The sequence below is a fragment of the Lytechinus pictus genome, chromosome 18 (genome assembly GCF_037042905.1).
Source record: "Lytechinus pictus isolate F3 Inbred chromosome 18, Lp3.0, whole genome shotgun sequence".
NCBI lineage: Eukaryota > Metazoa > Echinodermata > Echinoidea > Temnopleuroida > Toxopneustidae > Lytechinus > Lytechinus pictus.
Window position 1 is genome coordinate 7,646,734 of NC_087262.1, and position 24,260 is coordinate 7,670,993.

General features: G+C 36.1%; 1 protein-coding gene and 1 long non-coding RNA gene across 2 annotated transcripts; both read right to left on the reverse strand.

The window, feature by feature from the left end:
* Positions 1 to 621: 621 nt before the first annotated feature.
* LOC135157528 (uncharacterized) lies at positions 622 to 4,772 on the reverse strand. Its single transcript, XM_064113423.1, has 2 exons — positions 3,191 to 4,772; positions 622 to 1,147 (listed from the first exon to the last, which is right to left on the reverse strand). The coding sequence occupies exons 1-2, from the start codon at positions 4,770 to 4,772 to the stop codon at positions 777 to 779; spliced, it is 1,953 nt and encodes a 650-aa protein (XP_063969493.1). The 3' UTR covers positions 622 to 776.
* A 2,419-nt stretch (positions 4,773 to 7,191) lies between these two features.
* On the reverse strand, positions 7,192 to 20,253 carry LOC129281732 (uncharacterized). The gene is made up of 3 exons (XR_010296491.1): positions 19,769 to 20,253; positions 13,008 to 13,159; positions 7,192 to 11,589 (listed from the first exon to the last, which is right to left on the reverse strand). It is a non-coding gene; the product is annotated as an uncharacterized LOC129281732 (long non-coding RNA).
* Positions 20,254 to 24,260: the final 4,007 nt, after the last annotated feature.

Sequence of the window (24,260 nt, forward strand, 5' to 3'; positions counted from 1 at the left end):
GTCAATTCCAACTGATGAGGACTACCATGCTATACATGTACCTTCAAATACGTGGCCTTTAATTGCATTCATGTGGAGCATCTTTATTGAAATGTCACTTCAAATACACTGCATAATTCAATTTAACATGCCATCTGAATCTAGGAAAAGTAGCCTAGTACTATAAACCAATGGATGTTAGTTTGGAAATCCATTAAAACAGGCATGCTATAAATGCATTAATGTAGTTACTACATGTATGTTTTCTTTCTCTAATCATATTAAAGAAATAAACATGAATCATATACTCTTTCAAATGTATAAATAGAAAACCTAATTTTCCTTCTAATAAAACACCAGAATGGTAAAATAAAGAAAATGTGTAGTTTGCTTTTACATGAGTTCTTTAAAATCAAAGGTTTTAATTAAAAACGCCAATAATTTGTTTATAATAATAAAAGATCAGAAGTAATTTCTTCGTAAGGCAAAATATTTGTGCAGCACATTGGTTGGTATAGAGGTTTATGTTCAACTGACTTTTCAATTTAATGGTACATACAGTATACATATTACATGCAGATGAATATTAACAATAATAGAACATCCAACAATGACATAATGAAATATCAACATCATCTGGTCATATTAATGACAACAATGAATTTAAGTCCATCACATATCTGGCAGAAAGGGTATATAAAGTTTAAAGAAGAAAAAATGCCTACGTGCTACATTCAACGATGGTACAATGATTAATGACTTGTACGTTGTATGGAAGTGATAAAGTCCTTGTGACTCTAAAGCAGATGATGTATAAATGGTGATGTTAGTGCTTTAATGACAGTAACATAAATCTTTCCCAATTCCGTTGCTTCATGCTGATCAGTCAACATCTCGATTAGACGACAAAGATCATGCAAAAATACTTTCACATTTAAATCACAGAGGAGTCCATGCCGACAGTAAACACCCCTAAATGGGGAAATGGTATTACCCTGCTCCTGACTTGGCTGGTTGGCTGACAGCCAAATGTTGGTCTTGACCGACTTGGGTTTAGGGGGAACTTTAGGAACCTCCTCTGTGTCAGTTACATCCCCTGGGGGAGGGGGGACAGGGGGAGAAGAGAAGGGGATGGGGCGCCATCCTGATGAGGCGTCTTTGTTTGGAGCTGGGCAGATGAGGGTTGGGCGGAAAAACAAATTAAAAAGGAAAAGCAACAATATCAGTATAACTTCTAATAAAGTATTCACAACAGATGGAATATAACAAAAAATATATCCATTCATAATATGGACCAGAAAAAAAGGCACATAGAAAAAAAGCATATAAAAAATCAACAGAATTCCTCTCATGTCCCATAGTATAAAGAGGCTATGATGGTCATTATTAGTTATTATATTCAAGCTTATAACCATACAAAGAATTTGAAACACACCGTCAACAAATTTAAAGATTCCTTGTATTCTGCAAATCATCTATTGACAAAGCTCATTCCTGTAACTTGACAAGTACCTATAATAGGTCCATGATATCATTGATTCTAAATCCATGATCTTAATCCATTATTTATCCCATCCACTTTTTTCTTCAATCATTTCATATATGACCCAGTTATGGCTGGATATGAATACATACAGTGTGCACATGTACATGAGGTAGTTCAATATTTTCCTATTATTATTGTGTCTCGCAAAAAAAATATATCACTCACAAATTGTCTTGAGTTAAGTCATCAAATTGCATTTGCAATACATCAGACAATGTCACTAAACAATTTTTACTTTTTAACTGCATAAATTAGTTTGGGAAAACAAGGCTTGGAGTATACTTGGAGCTGAAATCTTCCTTGGAAAAACATACCAAGAAACCATGTATTTCAAAAACAATTTACTTTCAAAATATGAATGAAAAATGATATTGAATACAAAGAATGCTGCTTTTAAGGGCAAAGATGACTAGAAAAAAACCATCCATGCATCCAAACAAAAAAAAACTTCATTCTTATTACATAAAGACTGGATTTTTCAATAGTTTTAAATATATAAATTGTCATTCACTATTCACTTGCTATTCGCAGAAAAGTCATAACATTAATTGAAATAAACTATAATTTTAAGCATACTATATATGGAAGTGGAAAGAAACAGGAGAAACATATGCTACAGAAGAGAGGCAGCTTGGAATATTCAGTGGGGAAAAGTTAAGAAGAAAATATATTCCATTTCGTTCGCTCCGGCGACAATTGCTCTGATGTTAAAGTCAACGCAATGCCTATTTAAGAACCAAACCTGAACTTAACCAATCCTCACTTTGTTCAGAAAAAAAGCCTAATATCACAAGTTAACAACTCTAGCCCTGACCCTGCACTTCAGTGCCCTGTTTAGAACTTTAAACTTTGCCATTAAACTGTATGTACGTAAATATGGCTCAGTGCTCAGTGAATCACAATTAACTTTCTGTGGTAGATACGTTGTACATGTAATTATCATAATGGCAAGGGTACCATTATCAGCCTTTTATGGAATGGAGGCCCCTAATCAGCTGGACAGATACTAGCCAAACATTGGTGTTATGTTTAAACCATAACCAACTGAAATTATAGCTTAAAGATTTGAATTTTAATCGATTATGATTCAAATCAAATCAAGAAATTGACTGGGATTAACCATAACCAATCTGGGTTTAGTTTAATCCCTTCTAATCTAAAGTTTATGATTCTGAAGAAAAAAAAACTGGAGCAATAGTCGCATATGGAATCAAACTAAACCTCATAACCAAATCCCTATTTTACAATTTGACCCATAATCATACCACAATCGTATCCAGGATATCCCTAACCCTATTAAACCTCATTTGGGCATTGCAAGTAACTTGCTTTCAATTTCAAATCAAGCTTAATACATTCTTGTATTTATAAAGTAAAAAAAAAATCAAATGCATATCTTGTTAACTAAATGGAAATGTGTATTATGATTTCCATTCAGTTGCAACTGTAATATCTTTGAACGCACAATTACGCCTAATTTTGAACTGAAATAGAAATTGAAATGGTTTGTTAAAACACAAAAACAATTGTAGCCAGAAGACTGAATTGCTGATTTTGGGACTATAGGCTTGATTTGCTATTGAATGCAAGTTTCAGAAAAATTAATAAGGAGCAATTGTCGCAGGAGCAAGTGGCAGGTCACCAAGAAAAGAATGAAGGACATACAGACGTAGTAGGAAGAGGTAAAAACCTTCCCATCTCTGGAGGCAAATGGATCTTCTTTCATGCATTCTTCATCTTTACTCTCTCCTGGGCCCCACATCAAGGATGACAATGAGGAGGTGGGCGATAGCAAGGTCAAGGACGACGACGATGATGATGATGAGGACGATGATGACAGGAAGGATGACGGTGTTAAGGAGGATGATGTTGGAGAGGAAGGAAGGAAAAAGGCAGGTGAGAGGGGCGGTGATGATGGGGAGGGCGGGGTGGAGGAGGAGAGAGTGGAAAGCGAAGATGGTGGTGGTGACAGCACAAGGGATGATGATGATGAATTTGGAAGTGGTGGAGAGGACATTAATGGTGATGCCATTGACATTGATAAAGATGAGGAAGGTGAAAGGGGTGAGGAAGATATCAGATAAGATGAAGTGGAAGGTGATACAGGAGAAGTGGTAGAGGGTGAAGGTGTCCAAGGTGATGGAGTGGATGATAGGGATGTTGGGTTTGAACTTGATTCTACCTGGGGTTGGTGAAAGGTTGAGGGTGACGGAAAAGGATCTGGCAATGGGACACCCTCTACAGTACTTGAGGACGGTAAGGGTCCTGACTTATGAGTATTACCGTTACCTAGAACTGGGATGGTTTGGGGGCATGACTGGGGACATTGCTGAATATCATGAACTCCAGAAAGATGGGGTTGTGAAGGCTGAGATGAGGATGATGTTGATGATGATGATAAAGAGGAATCATTCAGAGATTTGTTCAAAGAACTTTGGGAAGGCATATTTTTTATTAACGAGACAGGAATGGACATGGGGGTTGAAAGTATACAGGATGTATATGGATCTGTTTCTGGTAATGGATTTGGAAGTGAAAGCGATGATGAAGATGACGGTGCTGCTTCGGAATGTCGAGGAGGAATTGAAATGGAGGAGATATATTTGGCGGGATGGGTTCTGTCATGTTCTGATGAAGGATGCTGAGATAAACAACTAGATGATGATGGTTCATGTACAGATGGTGGGATCGTAGAAGATGGAGATGGGGATTTCAATGACTGGTCCGCATCAATTGGAAAAGATTCGGAATTGATATGACCAACAGGGTAGTTGGACGGACTTGGAGTAAAATGAGATGATAATGAGGAAGGTGATGGCGGTAATGATGGAGGTAGTGATGGTGGTGGTAGTGGCGATAATGGTGATGTTGAGGATGACAATAATGATGATGGTATTGATAATGTTGGTATTGGTGGTGATGATGATGATGATGATGATGATGAGGGTGGTGGAGGTGACACCAATGATGCTAATAATACTGAAGAAGAGGATGGTGGGTGTGGTGATGGAGGTTGTAATGATGATGAAGATGATGCCGGTGGTGATGATGATGATGATGATGAGGCTGCTCCTGCTGATGATGACGGTGGTGGTGGTGGTTGTGATGGCACTTTGGGAGTTGAAATATTACATGGGGACATATCCTCTGAAAGTGAAGAGGATCTACTCAATGGAAGAGGGGGCTTACTAGTTACTCTAATTGAGGATGGAGATCTATTATTCTTCAGTGGGGGTAACTTTATCATTGTCCGAGCTACATTCATAATTTAGAAGGAAAGGGAAATTATCATTAGTTTAAATATATTGTGCATATACATATAAATATAGGGTAATCAAAAGAGAAGATAGGGGAAAATATATTAGGCACAGGTACATGTATATATCAGCATAAATCATTCAATGGTTTTATTTTACATAGGACCTTTAAGTGTGACCTCATTCACATGGTAATTGTTATTTGATTTTAAAAAATTGAGTCAACCTAATATGTTTTGCCCGAGTAATAAATTAATCAGAATGGGCCGCACAACAGCACAAGAATACACAAAATCTATATTTATAATAGTTTGAATTTTCAGGCAGCTTGTTTTATAGCCAGGCTGGTATCAAAACTTAAGATAATATACATGTACATATGTAGTCACCTTAAGAGTAGAGATTGGAATTTTACAAATTTGCAACATGCTAAAATTAGAAGTTTACAACCTTAAATGACTTGGTCCACTTTGAAAGAAGCCAGCCCAACAACTAAATCATTGTTGTATTATTTAATGAGATGTTACATGTATATAATAAATGAAAGCCTTTGTAACATGCATCATCAACAAGGAATAGTATTCAGTTTGCAAGAGCAAGTTAAAATTGAGGATAAAATTCATTCTTGAATAAAACATTGTTCACTAATTATCATGTGAATGGGGTCTAGTAGCTGAGGGGACTTTAACATCTAACAAAGATTCAAAGCTTGCATTATACCACCATAGAACTTGATTCGTGGGACAACAGGTGGACGGCCAGAAACTGGGTAGTACCCTGATTGGTCAGGTCAAACAAGAAACAATACAGTGATTGGTCAATGGTATTATCAGGGCTTCCTGATTGGTCAGATACATAATGGTCAATTCAAATGAATATATTACTTTATAGTCAAATGATATATATATTAATTACTTGATTAAAAAAAATCATATTAGGCTATCTAGATCTATAAATAGCAATAACACATAGTAAACATAGATATTTTGAAAATGTACATTGATTGGTCAACAGAAAATAGCACTATTAAGTTTCTTGTTGGTTATTAGTAGTAACACAAATCAGTCATTTTATTACTGGCAGCAATATACAAGAAACAGCACATTAAGATTTTTTTGTTTAATGTTGCAATGCCTGTCATATTCATAGAATCAAGATATTATTCTTTTCATTTCATATTAATTAACAAGGTTTTCATTTGGGTAAATCACTGAATATTTGTAAACAAAATATTATTGTGCACAGCATAACCAATGCTGTTGTGTTAACATGTATCATGGAAGATAGAAAATACACTCCTTGAAAAAGAACATGAAAAAAAAAACATGTATAGAAATTAGTATACAGTATAAGTATAAAAACATTACATGTATGTATCAATATATGTGCATTCTTTATGAACTAGATTTAAGTGCCGCTAATGGAGGAACATTAAAATAGAACCTCTAAAAATTCCCAAGTTCTACATAAAATGCAATGTGTGATTTTAAGTTCAGTGTTGACTTTTTGGTGTTGGTGTTAACCGTTTTTTACACGATTATAACACCAAACATAAAATGAAGATGATCCTGATAAGTCAATACCTAGTTGTTGAGATGTCAATAATGTGATCTGGATCAGTTTTACATACTCTGAATAAGTTTTGAAGCTAAGGGAAGGAATCCAAATTTTAACACCAACACCAAGGCCAACACCAGACTTGAAATCACCCAATGTCTCTTGACACAACCACAAAAAGCAATCCTCTAGAGAAGCAACACAAAAGTCATATTAAGTGTACATTTGGTGAAGGAAAGTATGACAAATAAGCAAACAAACTACCTTTATTATAGGCCAATGTTGAGTGGATAACTTCTTTCCCCTCACACTGTAATGTGACACTAAGTGCACTTAGAAACATTGTCAATATGTGTGTCGATTTGTGCCAATCCAAAACAAGAATGGAGTTAAACCTTTAAAGCAAACTTGTTGCAGACTATTAACGGTGTTCTCAAAAAACCAGGTGTGGGGTGCTAAATTTACTCCTACTCATTTCATATTATCAATTCTGTGGCTCACTGAACTGCAAATCAATTTAGTCCTTTTTCCATTCAATATCATTGTTCGCCTAAATATTTATACCTCCCCCTTATGTATTGCTTTCTCTATAAACGTTTATTTGTTATTTTTATTGTGAATTTCATTTTAATTTACAATACTGAAGAAAAAAATATTTCAATAATCTAACTTGTCGAATCCAGCCCCCCCCCCCCCAGCCGTCACCACTATAAAGCTGTTCAATATAGATTTCCAGTTCATATCATTTTTTCTTTATCTTTCCTACCCCTGCACTCCCCAATATTTTTTGTATGCCTTCCAGTTGTAGAAGTAGTTGTTATTGGTAGTAGCGGTGGTGTTATTTTTGTAACATTTTTTTGGCATCATTTTGCCAGAATTGTGCAGACAGGCACCCAAAATGCAAAGGAAAAAAACCTTTTTTCAACCCCATTCATCACAGCAAACGATGCACTGGGTGATCTGGATTGCTTTTACATTGCCATGAGAAAGGGATTTTAATATTTGGTGAATAGCGTGGAGTAATTTCATGATAAATAACATGCATGGCATGATGCATAAAATATCCTTTCATGTTGATAGGAATGAAAGCCATTTAATAAAGCTACTGTAATAAGCCCCTTGCCTAAAATGAGTCACTTTTGCCTCTAAAATACTTGAATGATTCATTCGAAATCATAATAAAATTCCTGAAATATTCACAAGCGGTTTATAAATGATGACAGATACCAAAGAAGCTTTAGGCCATTGAAAGGGCTTTAGATGTGCCACAAATGAAATTGTCAGACCAAGAGGCATATCTAGGAGAAACGGCACCAAAGGCAGGTGCTGAAACAGGACAACCTTTCAAACCTCTGACTCTGAAACAAATGCTAATTCTAATGACAAAATACTAGTTCAATGTGCCAAAACTTTGAAGTTTGGTTGATTTGGTTGATTTGCTCTTTAAACCTTCTGCATAATTTTTGCATTTCTGAAAGTGGCAACCAGGACACATACCCCCCCCCCCCCCACACCCGCCTCCCCTCCGCCATACCACATTGGCCTGGGTTCAAATGACCAACATTGCAGCCAGATGCTACAAGTAGGTTCACTCTGCCAGTACAGTCAACCTGATAATGTCTCATCAGGCCAAATTGCCCAATTCATCCCTGCCAATCTTCACTTTAAAATGCTTTCATCATTTTTACATACAAGCAATTCCTTCTAATCTTCTTCTGTCAACAACCCTTCTAGGATCACCTGATCATTCATTATTCTAGCAATTAACTGAAATGCAACTGAAGAAATAATTCATCTGCAAGACTTGCAATGGACTGACCCACTGACCGACTTCTCGATTGCCTGATGGCTTTCCAACTGACCGCCATACCAAAGCAAATACCTACAGGATAGGATGATAATTTAGAGCTATCACTGGAAAGGGTTCTCGAGTCCAATTTCCATTCAACAGTTTCTAATGATCTCAGCATAATTTCAATCACTAAACAAACACTATTAAATGCTGCAGTCACATTTCCCCTACGGCGGCCGTACGGCGAGTCGAAAACAGCCGTTTTATTCATTTTTATTCAAACCACCTATATGTAGCTGGTACAGAAAATGTTCAAATGGCTGTTTTCGACTTGCCGTAAGGCCACTGAAGGGAAGTATGGCTACGCCATAATTGTTATTTGTTGAGACGATATCTCTTGCAGACACAATGGGTGCTATGACCAAGGAATACAAAGCTCACAAAACATTGAAATTCTTGTGTAAAAAGCGGAAGTGGTGTCTATCAAAGTGTAGTGAACTAGTGATCCCAGTGACATTGGCCAGACCAAAGAAGTTGGACCAGGCTTGAGCAAGAGAACAAATCAACAGTGGAAACTAGTATCAAACTCTTCTGAAATTGGGCAAAACCAGACAGCAAGGAGATTTCTTGAAAATTTAGCCAAAATTAAAAAGGGAATCGTGTTGACCAAAACCGAAACCTTGATACAACCCAACGATCACGCAAGAGCTCGCTGAATTGCTATTAAAGCTGGTTGCCACTCATAACCTCCCTTGAACCCGAACCCGAACAGAATGTTTCAAATGCTGTTTGAAGGCAGCACAAATACTTAGAATGCAGTTTGAACATTTAGAAATGCAATCAGAGTGCAGTACATCAAATGTCTTGATATATTCCCCTTTTAGAATACAACTCAGAAGCATCAAACATGAGTAAACAATTTGGGCCAGCCACAAATGTGCTATCTATATGATTTTAGGATACAGACAGATGCCTGATCAAATGTGGAATGTTCTCAGATTAGAGTCACAAGCAAATGCACTTCATGGAAAATATCACTTCTTATGGCACACTCTGGCTAATTCTGCCTCTCAAGGAACTGAGGTTTTAGGGTGACATTCATGCTAGATTTTGGATCATACACAAAAAATACAATAAACATTAATGAATATTGAGTGACTGAGGGCCTTTTTACACGTAAATCTTGAATCATCATTGCAATCATGATTGCAATTCGTCTTTAGAATCATCAGACCTCGCATACGGAAAATTTGTACCATAATTTGAGTGAAACTTAACTGGAATTCACCTCCAGAGTAGAATTTGAATTTGTGATTGTGATTAACGTTGGTGATTCTAGTTTGGTTTCACACGTGCTAAAAATTTGTCCTTAGCCTTATTTTTCATTGGAATCATCTTTCAAATTACGATTTTTTTTACCGGGAGAAAGGGCGGTGAGTGTGATGTGATTGCTAGGCTTATTATACATTACATGAGAAGGTAGTTTGCAGGGCCCACTAAACCTTTAATACTTTCACTAAATGCATTATATACATGTATATCGTGAGTCAAATACTATATGGTTTTATAAAGTGAAGCTACAGGTGCCATTGAAATGGTGGAAAACAAGTTAAATCTTGAGAAACTATGAACTAAAAAGCTTCCGTTTGTGGAGACATGTGAATCGGTTGCTTGAAAGAAATACATATATGCACTTTGGTGGTGTTGTAGCTTTGACTGTGTCAGCCAAGTGAATGTGAAATAACCAAGAACATCAAGGATATCATCAGTCAATTCATTAGCAATGCAAATATAGAGCAGTCTACAGTCCAAAAACTAGGGTGAGCAAACAAATCTCGTTTGGTTTGAAAGGGTGAAAGGTGAAAGGTGAGTGGAGCTGAAAAGAGCAGTTCATGTCATTCTTCGATTAAACAGCACCAAATGACATGCATCGTTTGTTTTTTCTTTGTTATATGATTAAACAGCAGAGAGAGCTTACAAGACAAACAAAAGCAAACTACAAAGAAGGTCAAGGAAAATTTCAAACACCCATGATAGCAAAGGAGGTCAATTTCAAACTTCTCAGCAGGTCAAAGGTCATGGGCTGAGGTAATGCATGACCACTGACCTTTCTTAGAAGGCGAAGAATGCGTCACGCCCGTAGCGAAAGTAGGCATGATGATCTCACTAGATTCCGACTCAGAGTCGTGACCGGACGGCATGACTCGCATGCGAATGCGGCCCGGCGTCGAGCCAGCAGAGCCGGAACGGGCGAGACGTGGAGAGCCTTCGCTCGACAGGCGACGTACCCGGACTGGAGACGGGGAACGACTCCTTGTGGTCTTGGTGACCTTTGTGGTGGTGGTGCGTACAACTGAAACACTTCCTGGGTCAAACCCTTGCAAGGTCACACCATCCAGGTGGATGACATCGTCCTGAGATGGTTTCCGAACTAATTGCATGCCATCTAGAATGTGAAGATAACCCCTCCCTTGCTAATAAATAGTGCTCAGGAAAGTGTATATGTATATGAAACAATGTAAGAAGCAAATAATAACAAAAGTAATAATTTGGCAATGTAATTTCGAGGAAAAGGATACTAAAATAGCAAAGAATCAATAAACATATAGATCTCTTTGAAGTACAGTACATGCATGATGGAGAGGAAATCGATAAAGGGGAGTTTCAGTTCTGATCAATTCCTTGTTCTTAAAGTTCACTACAAATTCATCAAGATACACCTCTTCACTACCATCCCATTGAGATAATCAGAATTTTGTGACGGTGTACTTGGGTCGAGAATGCTGCAATAAATGTATTTCAGGTTGGGTGTTGTAGCTGGTGTTAGAGTTGCCCTTTATACACCAACACCAGCTATAATTTACTTTGGTGTTGTTGTGGCTAGTGATAGAGTTGCCCTTACACCAGCACTAGCCTCATATCAAGTTGATTGTTCTGACAGGTCTTAGAATTCCCGTGACACCAACACCAGCCTCATTTCAAGCTTGGTGTCATGGCTGGTGTAAGAGATGTCATTTATACTAACACCAGCTATATTTAGGTTGGATGAACATGTAGTAGCTGTTGCTAGAGTTACACTTACAATACACCAATACCAGCCTCATATCAAGTTTTGTGTTTTACCTGGTGTTAGAAAGGCCCTTAAACACAAACACCAGCATCATTTCAAGTCTGGTGCCACATCTGGTATTAGAGATAGGCCCTACTCTTTACACCAACATCAGTCCCATATCAAGTCTGGTGTCATAGCTGGTGTTAGACTTGCCCTTTATAAAACAACATCACTCGTATTTTGATTTGGAAGGTGTAGCACCAACACCAGCTTTCAACACCGAACTGGAAACCCTCTGTATGCCTTACCTGTACCAGAGAATCCAGAGTCATTTGTGACGATAAAACTGGACTGTGAAGACATCTTCCCATTTGGATGATACGATCCGTTCACTGATAAATGACTCCTATAAAATAAAACAATGAAAGCAATGTTCATGATGTCAATCGAGCCTTGTTCAGATATGGCATTCCAAAAAACACCGCCTTTTTTATCATTTTCAACAAAGTATAACGACACAAATCATCACACAATGGTGGATGCTTAAATAGCACACAGGTCCACCTTTTGGTGCTCATGGCACTTCAAGAAAATAAATATACACATAAACAATAATTGAAATGAAATAGAAAAGGAAAAAAAGAATAGAAATTTGAATTCTCCTGAATATAACACACTATTAATTAGTTAACTGGAGAGGAACAAATAAGTTTTCAGTTGGGACTTGAAAAGTTCTATTGATGAAATTTGGGGTAATAAATTGGATAGGCAGTTGATTCCATATAGCTTTGGTCCTAAACAGAGAAAGCATAGTCCCCCACCATCGGTGTTTTATTCTGGGTTCTGGAGCCAAAGTGCATCGGATGATGAGCGGAGACTGTATGTGTAGGCTGATATTTTGAAAATAAACACGAATATATGATTCATGTCGACAAGCAAGTAAAAAGTTCAAAGCTGTAAGCTAATTAAAGGGATGGTCCGGGCTGAAAATATTTATAGCTCAAAAAATAGAGTAGAATTCACTGAGCAAAATGCCAAAAATTTCATCAAAATCGGATAACAAATAACAAAGTTATTGAATTTTAAAGTTTAGCAATATTTTGTGAAAACAGTCGTCATGAATATTCATTAGGTGGGCTGATGATGTCACATCTCCACTTGTTCTTTGTATTTTATTATATGAAATTAGGTTTATTCAATTTTTTTCCTCCAAGAACTAGAAAATTTGGATTGACAACTGATTTAGTGCATTAGATATTTATTGCTGCGACTTATTTCATTATAAGGGAGACATATAATTCACACAAGTATGAAATAATGAAAAAATTATGATCTTATGTAATCCCTTTAATAATATCATTTTGAGATGTAGGCCTTTATGTACAAGACCCATTGATGATATACATTACGGGCCGGATGGGCCCCCACCTTGATCCACCAACGATGCAGAGTCATGGAAACCTGCCTGTATGTGTAAATCTCAGGAAAGGCTCATCTCTGCAAACATACATGTAGAATTCAAGCAAAGTATTATTCTTGAAACCCATTCTATTGAATGACAAAATGAAGCAACACCGTGGAATGAGTTTTTTAGTAAATGAGGAAAATTTAACTTTCTTTTTAATACATTAATGTTGAACTATATGGCATCGCTTGCTTTTGAAATGTCTATATTTCAGAAATTGGGGTTATGTGACTCCAATTCCTTTACCATCAGGCAGAGCGTACAAAAAATATCCCAAATCAAGAAAAAGTACAATTTACATATATTTTTTAAAATCAGAGTTGCTTCCTTTTGTCGTGGGACGGCAGCATTCAACATACCTGTGTATTCTGAGTTGTAGATCATTTGAACTGTTATGTAATAATTTCTGTGCTTGAGTAACTGGTAGATCTCCTGCCCTGACACCATTCACAGCCTCTACAACGTCCCCGACATGAAGCTGAGCCCGCGCCGCTTTGCTACCGGGATTGATCTGGGAAGAAGAGAATACACACATCATAAATTGATTTTTGTCCTAAACTTTTAATAGCGTAGTTTGCTATGCAAACCCTTCACTTGAAGAAAGGGGTCTGAATGTGCAGCCCAACGTCCCTGTCAATGATTTAGAAGGTCTGGAGCAAGTTGTATGTATCTGTCCTAGTCTTGTATGAAGACCCACATGTTGATAAAAGTTTCAAATTAAGATCTGTGCCTGTACCTGTGGAGGTACATGTACAGTATAACAACTGCCAGTTATAATACATAATGATCTAAACTCAAACACAAGTGGTTTTGACACTGTAGTTTGAGACTTGGGCCTGTATTCTGAAGTTGGGTTTAACTTTATAGACTAGGGTCTATCTATCTAGCTAAAATTATAGGGAGCCAAAAATTCAAAAATTCTATTTATATTGTATATTTGTTATGTTTACTTCTTTGTTTCCTTTTGCTCTCATAATGAATGAAAATACTTCAGTTATCATTCCCTGACAATTATGAACATTTTGAGTGTCATTATTCATTGGACGTGTACTGTTTATAGGGATTTGTGCCCCAATCGGCTCTCCATAGTTAAACCCCAACATTAAACCAGGGTTTAATTTATTTGAATCCGAGTTCAGAATACAGGCATTGCTGTTCAAGGTTTTATGCAGATTTTATGCATTAAATACGCTTTATGATTTTCCTCTGTACAGGCAATAGTGACTGAAGGGTGCTGAATCCATGCTCTATACAGGTCTCGAAAATCAAAATCTACCAAAATCCACATTGAACAGTGAACACCTGTATATATTCATTCAAAGTATGGTACACTCAGACACTATTGCTGGGTTCAAATATTACATTCAATTGGACATTGAATGGACATATTCAATCTTTATCAGTCTTAAACTCTTAATTAGGAGGTTCATTCTCATTTATAACAAAGGTATGGAAGCAACATTTACTGAACAGTTATAGGCCTGTTACAAATACAGGTACATGTAGGCCTATAATATAAATGTACAACAACACAACATTTGCTCCGGCGACAACTGCACCAAGACCAGGCTTTATTTTGTCTTAAGATATAGGGTTAAGGTTAGGTTTAGGATAGGGTATAACTTATTACCGGTAAATCAAGGGTTGAAGTTGGTAGTGTGGAATTTAGAGAGGAGCGATTGTGGCCGGAGCAAATGTCATAGAACCAATCTCTCAAATAAAAAGAACTTTAAAGATAAATTCCAGTTGTGGGGACGATCTCAAAATGACTTTTTACAGAATTTAATATAATGATCACCATTGAAGTGTCTGTTTGTATGAATTAAAAATATGTGCCAAAGGATTCTGGAAGAAATTGTGTAATTGCTGAGAAAAAAGCAAAATAAGCCCGGATTCGGTCACTTCCGTTGGGTCTTTATTCCAGCAATAATAATACACTGTCCCACGTGTGCCTATCTGTGTTGGCGATCTTCAGTGTGATCGTCTTTTAGCTTAGATATTATGATTTCACAAAGTTCAGTTTATGTAACTGTACCAGATCTAGATCCACGATGATATAGTCATACTTAACCTTGGTTTCACAGACTTTCTCACGAATCAGTATTTTACTGCAACTACTGTCATTTACATGTAGCTTTAATTCTATTGAATTCCCCGGATAAACGCATGGAATCACAATGCCATTCAATGTCCCGAATCCAGGGTGATTTGGATGTGGCTGAATGAGTGCTCTTTGCAGTCAACTTCTACAAGGAATTTTAATCGTCCAAAGGCTTTTGTAGCTACTGTACACAACAAGAAGTATTTTATACACTTTTACCTAGAGCTCTGACATCTGCGTGTAATTTGATGCCCAATATCAATATGACTCTGGAAACAAAATCATGAGCTAAGCAACAAGAAAAGTGTTTTACCTTTTATACAACGTCTTATTTAAAAGGGAAGTTCACCCTAAAAAAAAAGTATATTGTAAAATTAGCACAAAAAATGATTTAAAAAAAAAAGATTGGCGAAGGTTTGAGGAAAACCCATTAAAGGACAAGTCCACCCCAACAAAAAGTTGATTTGAATAAAAAAAAAAACCAACAAGCATAACTCTGAAAATTTCATCAAAATCGGATGTAAAATAAGAAAGTTATGACATTTTAAAGTTTCACTTAATTTTACAAAACAGTTATATATGCACATCCTGGTCAGTGTGCAAATGAGGAGACTGATGACGTGTCACGTCATTCACTCACTAATTTCTTTTGTAATTTATTATATGAAATATTCTAATTTTTCTCCTCATTGTCAAGTGAAACAACGATTAATTCCTCCCTGAACATGTGGAATTAGTATTGTTTAATTAATACTATATGGTTCAGTGAACATGGTTCTTAATGTCAAATCTGTAAAAAATGAAATATTGTATAATCCAAACAATAAAAAACAAAAGAAATAGTGAGTGATGGACATCATCGACTAACTCATTTGCATGACACTGAGTTGTGCATATTACTGTTTTAAGAAAAATAAGTGAAACTTTGAAATGCCATAACTTTCTTAATTTACATCCGATTTTGATGAAATTGTCAGCGTTATGCTAGTTTGATTTTTCTCTATTTATTTAAATCAACATTTTTCTGGGGTGGACTTGACCTTTAAAGATCTGAAAAGTTATTCGAATATTAATATTTTATTTGTTACGTCACATGCGAGCAGCATCCCATATATCATGTATCATGAAGTATAAAAAATTAGTGAAATTTCATTTTCTAAACAAAATGATTTTTTTTTTACCTTTAGTAAAACAGAATTTCACAACCACTCCTGAAAGAAAATTTTCAGTCATCATGAGCCTTAAAATTGAAATTTACATAAATTTCATATTACATGTATATGTACATAAAATATGGGGCAGCTGCTCATATATGATGTTGCAAATTAGTAACTTTATAATAACTTTATAGGCCTACTTACATGTAATCTTTCATGGACAATTTTCAAACCTTCACCAATATTTGTTATTATTTTTTTGCTATTCTAACAACAAACATTTTCTTTCAGGGTGAAAATTAAACTTCCCCTTTAATAGGCCAACATTATATGTTGTTGATCTGGATGAGGCTGGTATATGCTATGATTTGTTTGGATTCAAAAGGTCATCACAACTGAAATGTGGAATTTCATTTGTTGACAGGCCAGAGAGAGAGCAGGGATGACAGAAGGTCGTGATTTATTGGCAACAAATGCAGATCTAAACTTGGAATGGATTACTCTGGTGAATATAAGGATTGGAAGAGAAAGATGTGGATTGGGGTAAAGTCTAACGATATCAGAAATATACCCTTCTTGAATTCATCTTAAAGTGATTGGTTAACATTGGTTTGCCTTTAAAAAAATCTGAGCTAGAAGGTTACACTTGTCACCTGTGTCTGTGATATGTTACAAAAATGAAGCCCAGAAAAAATTGCGTTCGAAAATAATTATTTAGTGCTTCAAAAATTGAAATATAAAGTGACCGAAAACACCTTCTTAATTTCATCCCATACACTTATGTGTACTATTTAGGCGTCTATAAGACGCCTATTTACAAAATCGGGGTTTGCCTTGTAGTTTTAGCTTTTCATTCTCAATAATGGTTGTTTTCAGGGTTTATTAGTTCTAATACATGCACTTGTACACATGTTTCATCTTGGTTTGAGAATTTTTTAAATCGGCTGCTCACAAAGTTAAACAATACCTTTAAGGTAATTTATTGGGTCTCTGCAAATAGAAAATTACAAGAAATTTGTTTTCCACGGGCATTCATTATGAACAAAACAAGAAAGCAAGACAATTGAATAATAGCAACATAATGGAAAGGCAATTTACTCGTACCCCTCCCATACTGCGCTTTTCCCCGGTGAACTTCGCCGGCGAAGTTCGCCAGTGGAGGGAAAAGTGTACAGTATGAAAGGTACACAGGAAAACTTCCCTGGCGAACTTGAGAGGTGGAGAACTTCCTCGGCGAAACTTTTTCCCTGGCGAAGTTCGCTGGTGAAAATTAGACCAATATGAAAGCTCATCGGAGAACTTCTCCACTTCAATGACTTCAGAGGTCAAATTTCACATCAAATCCCCTGAATCGAGATTTTGCGCGCTGAATAAAGCGAATGGCTGATCAATCCATCTTTAGAGATAAATACCCTCGTACATACAGTTTCATTTTTACTGTTTATCATGACATTGTCCTATACATGCTAAAAATGCACTAAAAATATTAGAATACTCTGAATTTTTTTTGTTTCGCTTATCTTTTTATTAAAAGATATGTTGTAATTTAAACTTTTTGACACCTTTTATACTCGATAAGAAGTAATGTTTACCATTTTTTTTGTTCGTTGTGGACGTGCCGAGCTTGTTCAGCTAGCGCCACTGACGAGTATGAACGTTGTATGCTATATTGCGATATCGTAAAATTAAAAAAGTGTGCGCCTTCATTGACCCCGGTCTGCACTTACTTCCACCCAAGCATATCGCCTGTCGACTTTCGCCAGGGGAAGAGACTACAGTGCAAAAGGGCACACTTTTCAATTCGCTGGGGAAGTGAGGAATGCTTGCCGAAGAAGTTTTTTTTTATGAATTCCTTGTCAAAAATTACATAGAAATTGAAACAAAAATCATTAAAATTGATCATGCAGAATTTTTTATGAAAACGGGTGGGGGTCAACGACCTTTTTGCCCCGAATTGTTGTTTGGGCGATTCCCCCTCGATGTTTGACTGATTTTTCTGAAAAAAGGTGTCAAAATGCTCAGGAGCACAAGCTGTAGCTATGGATCTGGTCCTCTGTGTGATTTGAAACACTGACATTTTTAATCCTGTATAGCCCACCACTATTGTAAATAATAAACAAAATTTTATCAAAACATCATATTAAACTTTTCTTATTTTACATTCGATTTCAACGAAATTTACATCATTTTCCTCGGTAAAATGTTTTCTTTTTATTCAGATCAACTTCTTGTTGGGGTTGACTTCACCTTTCTTTGTTAGTAGCTATGCTACAAGATGCATATAGAGGGGGCAAACATCTGCCGCCCTCTAGAGAGGGCAAGATGGCGACATACACATCGGTAAGTTAAATCCCATCTTCTTATAACAAATTTTGTGGTTTTTTTTTATTCATATTGTTTTCAAAATGTAATCAATAATGTATGAAATGTTGAAAATGAAGTTCTAGCCCACTTATAGATTTTTAATCCTAGGACCCTCCTGGCTGTGGGGGGTGACCATGCAAAAATCATAACAATCAGATGGTATTTTCATGTTTTAGTACACGGTTTAAAAAAAAAGTGGGGGCTCAAGCCCACCCCCCCCCCCTCATGGATCCACATCCCCTGCAAATTATCTAAAACCATTTTGAACTGAGAATCCAACAAAAACAATCTTTCAATTTCTTTTTAAGATTGAATGTAGCTATAATAAATTTCAGATAAAGCTCTAATATAAATATAACATACAACTACACTTACTTCAAATTACATGTATCTATTGTTTCTATTTTTACATAAAATATAAGGTTGTAATTTTGTAAAGAGTTGCATTTATATGATATTTCATATTTTAGTATTACACATGCATGTAGGTCATTGACTGATGCAGAGGCCTATATGTAACAGGCCTGTAAATCATTTCCCATTCATAAAGAACATGTTTTCTTCAGTGTTTCTGTGTGGAATACACTGTGCATTTGAAAGCGGAAGCATTGAATAAAAGCTTTATCATCATCATATTAAGGTTTTACGAAACCCATCATTGTTCAAAGTTTCAATGTCAAAATATTTCCCTAAACATACCCTGTACATGAACCCTATCATCAGGGAGCAATTTAAATGAGAAAGTTTATGCTCTAATTTAATAACAAAACAAACGCATGAGCTATTATGGATATATTGGCAATTCCTAATAGGCCTACCAAAATGTGCTGTTAATGTTGTTTGGAGTACGGTATATATGCCAGTTATTAAATCAAACAAAAAGCAAATATCTGAACATGTGAAAGAGCACATTTTGCAGAAAACTTGGAGGAAGAGGAAGAGAGATGGAGAGAGGGGGAATGAATGTTAACTAGCTATGTTCATGTCATGGAAGATATTTCAAATGATAAAATCCTTGCAAGTCGCACGGCTGGCAGAAGCGTGTTACATGTACCGTAGCTCAAAAGGCTGGCAGAATGGCGTTAGCTCGAGTTTCTCCTGAAATTTTTATCTTTTTTTTCAGTTTTGATAGCTCTTTCATTTGGTTTAATATAACTGCACTTGCCTACAATGACATACATGTACACGATCATGTAATAACGGCGTAATCATGCATTGTATGAATTAAAAGGGCACAAGCACGATTTACTACATTACAAAACTACTTTTCAGGGCTCATGTGCGTTAACGCCCTTCTGCCAGCCACACGACAAAATATAGCCTACACCCATCCTAAACTAAAGTACCTCTCAAACCAAATCAAAATCATCATTAATCAGAACCTCCTTTCTAGTTATGGAATAGCATTTATAGAAAAGACTTGTTGCTCCTGACCTACATTTACATCAAGCCATACTGGTTTTAAAATCAAAACCAACAGATAAACAATCATATTCACCTGTCAAACAGCCTTGAGACCTTTTAAAGGGATATATCCAAATAATAATAATATATCCTGAATTATGAGATAAATCCGCTGCAAAATCAGCACTGAGATGCTAGTAATAACATCGAACGCACACCGGCTTACTACTTAACGAGTCTGGAAAAGCAAGCACGAAAGCCTATAGCAGTCGCGTGTGTTGCAGGGGTAATGTATAGAGTGGGAGGAACGAGCAAAGAGGATAAACGCGAGTACATGTGCGGAGGCCTTGGTTGGTAGCAGAAAACCAGGTGAAATTGGCGTTGCTGAAATCCATTTACTCCCAGATAGATCAATCTGTGTGTATAATGTATCAGAGGGTGTGTGTGCGTGTTGAGTGCATGTTGCACCAAACGCAAGGGGGTATACACACAAAAACACAGCTGTTGTATAGTAAAGTGCAGGGGTTGGTACGTTTTATACCCGGCGCACAAGTCTATTGTGACAATTTACTTGGGGGTGAAACGCATGGGTGGCTGGAATCTTAAGAATGCAAATGCCTCCAAAACATTGGGACCAGAGAGGAGCAAGAACTCGTCCCCCTATTTAGTCTATACCTCCAGACCTCAATTTGCTCAACAATGATGTTGGTGTACACAGATCCAATTATATCACAGCTACCATGCAACATAAATGTACAAGGCAATAGGGCAGTTAAAGCTGAGGTATAATCCTAGTAAAAATAAGAATTAGGCATCATGCATAGGTATGTTCGGCTTTGATACACCTGGGAGTCGTTTCATAAAGCTGTTTGTAAGTTAAAGGGATGCTCCGGGCTAAATATAATATGATTTAAACAGATAGAGAAAAATCAGACAATCAAAACACTGAAAATTTGACCAAAATCGGACAAGGAATAACAAAGTTATGGCATTTCAAAGATTTGCATTATACCAAACTATTGCTGTATCCCGAGAGCATGCATTCAATCGTGCCATTTTCATCTCTTTTTAAAGGTAAATTCCAGTTGTGGGAACGATCTCAAAATGACTTTTTACATAATTTAATATAATGATCACTAAAGTGTCTGTTTGTATGAATGAAAAATATGTGCCAAAGGATTCTGGAAGAAATTGTGTAATTGCTGAGAAATAAGCAAAATAAGAGCGGATTCGGTCACTTCCGTCGGGTCTTTATTCCAGCAATAATAATACACTGTCCCATTTGTGCCTATCTGTGTTGGCGATCTTCAGTGTGATCGTTTTTTAGCTAGATATTATGATTTCACAAAGTTCAGTTTATGTAACTGTACCAGATCTAGATCCACGATGATATATCAATACTTTACCTTGGTTTTACAGACTTTCTCACGAAATCAGTGTTTTCCTGCAAATACGTTCATTTAGCTTTAAAGCCCACTCACCACCAATAACAGATCAGTGATATTGAAGATCAACTTACAGTGTATACGCAATGGCATGTCCGAATCAAAGAAAGCCCTAAACAGGGTTGGGCTCAATTACAAGGTAATTGATCAATTACATAATCACATGTAATTACATTTTTTTAGTAATTGTAATTGTAATTTTATTTCAAAATTCTGAAAGGGAAAGTAATTGTAATTGTAAATGAAAAAAATGTAATTGACTTCAATTACTGTCGATTACTTTTAATTACATTCAATACTGTACTTTATAATAAACTTATGAACTAAATTTATGATTTAATTTCATGACCTTTTTCATGTCAACTGCTTCTGCATCATAGAGTGTAATCCTAGTAGCAGAATCTGTATTCTTTAACGTAAACCTTCATCTTGTCAGTTTCTCTGTAACTTAGAATTATGTTGTGCATAGATGGTCATTGGTGCTAGTACATACAGAATACAAATTGATGTCATTCATGACTTTTATAGAAAGTAATTGAATTGTACATGTAATTGACAAAAGTAATTGGTAATTTTGCAAGTGAAAACATGTTAATTAATTGAAAAGTAAATAGTAATTGAACACTTCTTCAATTATGCAATTGTAATTGAGACCAACCCTGGTCCTATAGTAGAATTGCAAGATCCCTGTTTAAATCACCAAGGCCCATCTTTATCAGAGTTTCACTTTTAAAGACAAGAATTTTTACAACCAAAGAAAGAGTGATTATTAAAATGAAACCATTTGAACTACGCGTATTTGAAGTATGCAATTCTCAGTAGAGTAAAAAACAAAGGTTATATGTAGTTACTGGAGAAATAAATGCAGAGTATTTATTGTACAAGGTTTAATGAAGATTGCCACTTTTTACCAAATTAACTCTGAAATCCAAACTACATGAACGATAATCCTTCGATTTATAAATAGTTCCACAAACACTATACAATTTACACAAACACTTAATGTATACATTGTACACAGCCTGAAAAGATAAGCAGAAGATACAAACTGTTTTAATGGTGTGCATTCAACTGATTTTCTTATAGTCGTCTAAAGTCTTGGTAAAGGTACAGTACACCGGAGTATTAGCTGACATTCCAACCTTACAATAGTGTAGTGGGCATAAAAGTTATCACTTCACTTTGTTCTGATTTTTGTTTTCAATCTCATGTTGGTTCTTGGAAATGGGCTAAAACAAGGCTTATAGTGTAAAAATACCCAGGGATGTGAGTGGTCACAAATAAAAAGATCTGAAAAAAGCTGAAGAGTTTTGAAAAAGTCTGAAATAGAAAGAGCTCCCATACTTTTTGTACAGAGGAAGGCCAAAAATAAGCTGAAATTAAGCTGAAAATCAAAACAAAAAAATCTGAACTCTCACACCCCTGAATAACAGTCCAAAAGTTTCAGAGTTTCATATCTAAAGGAACTACATGTACTTCATAACTCTGGAGATGTAATCCTAAGATTGAAAAAGAATGAAAGTTGGTTTCAATAGGCGGTGCTGCACCATCCCGAGTTTGCTCAATCTCAAGATTTTAGCCCAATCGCCCTCTTCGCGATTAATCTTGAGATTCAAGAAACCCCGTCTCCACCATCGCAAGAAGAGCGATTCCTGCTCGAGCGAGGCATCGATGCATTATGGTCTGACGCCGTGAATAAATTATCCCGAGTGCGTCTGCACCTACGAATAAGCGCGATAATTCGTAAAATAGCGCGCTGTTTTGCAAATAATCCCAAGTTGACTTGGGATTGCAATCTCGAGATTAATCCTACGAACTAGCGCGATAACTGCGTCTCCATTGCAAATAATCTCGAGATTGTTCAGATCGGGTTATTTGCCGGATCAGAAATAGCGCGCTAATTTGAAAACTCGGGATGGTGCAGGCGGCCCTAATGAGTACATGTACAGAGTGAATCTGTACTACAACACAAACTCTTGAGAAACTACATGTAAGGCAGTAAACACAGCCAATAGACTTTTTTTAATTTGAGAAAACTGGGCATATATGTAAAGCTAATTCTGTCTCAGACAGTTAATACACATGTACATGTATAAAAATCAGGCTTACAAATTGCTACTTGTGTCTAAATCATAGTTTTCATCCTTATTGTGATGCATTTTAGGGGTTTCGAGGACAAATATAAGCACTCATAGTCTCATACACATGTTTCATCATTGTTTGAGAATTTGTTAAATCAGCTGCTCACAATATGCAATGATCCCTCTAACTTAAAGGACAGGTCCACCCTAAAGTTCATTTGAATAGGAGAAAAATCCAACACGCAAAACACTGAAAATTTCATCAAAATCAGATGAAATATGAAGAGAGTAATGACATTTTAAAGTTTTGCTTAATTTCACAAAACAGTTATATTCACATCCTGGACGGTATGTAAAAAATTGGCAGAATGATGACGTCACCCACTCACTATTTCCTTTGTATTTTTTAATATTATATGAAATATGAATTATTTTGATTTTCTCCTCATTGTCATGTCAAACAAAATTTTATCCTCCCTGAACGTGTAGAATTACCATTATTTTAACAGTTTATGGTTAATTAAGTTGGTCCTTATTGTCAAATCTGTAAAAAATGAAATATTGTATAATTCAAACAATAATAAACAAAAGAAATAGTGAGTGAAGGACATCATCGACTCTCTCATTTGCATATAGCTGAGTTGTGCATTTTACTGTTTTGTGGAAAATAACTTTCTTATTTTACATCTGATTTCGATGAAATTTGCAGCGTTATGCTTGTTTGATTTTTCTTTATCGATTCAAATCAACATTTTTCTGGGGTGGAATTGACCTTAAATTTTAACTCCTTTTTTTCATCAATCTTTGTGAAAATTCAAATTCAGATTTTGGGGATATCCAGCGTTGTCTCTTAATATTTAAACTGTAGACAATGATTATCCTATAATTTTTAGCCAATTTCAGTTCAAGTTGAGTAAAATTAAAAAGAAAAAAAATGTATGCAGATATATCCTTATTATGGTCGACTCTGGTGCCCGATAAAAATAAATTTTCATGTCTTTTTCTCTCTTTCCTCTTCTTTCTCAATTTAAAAATTAAACTAATTCTCAAGGGGGGGGGG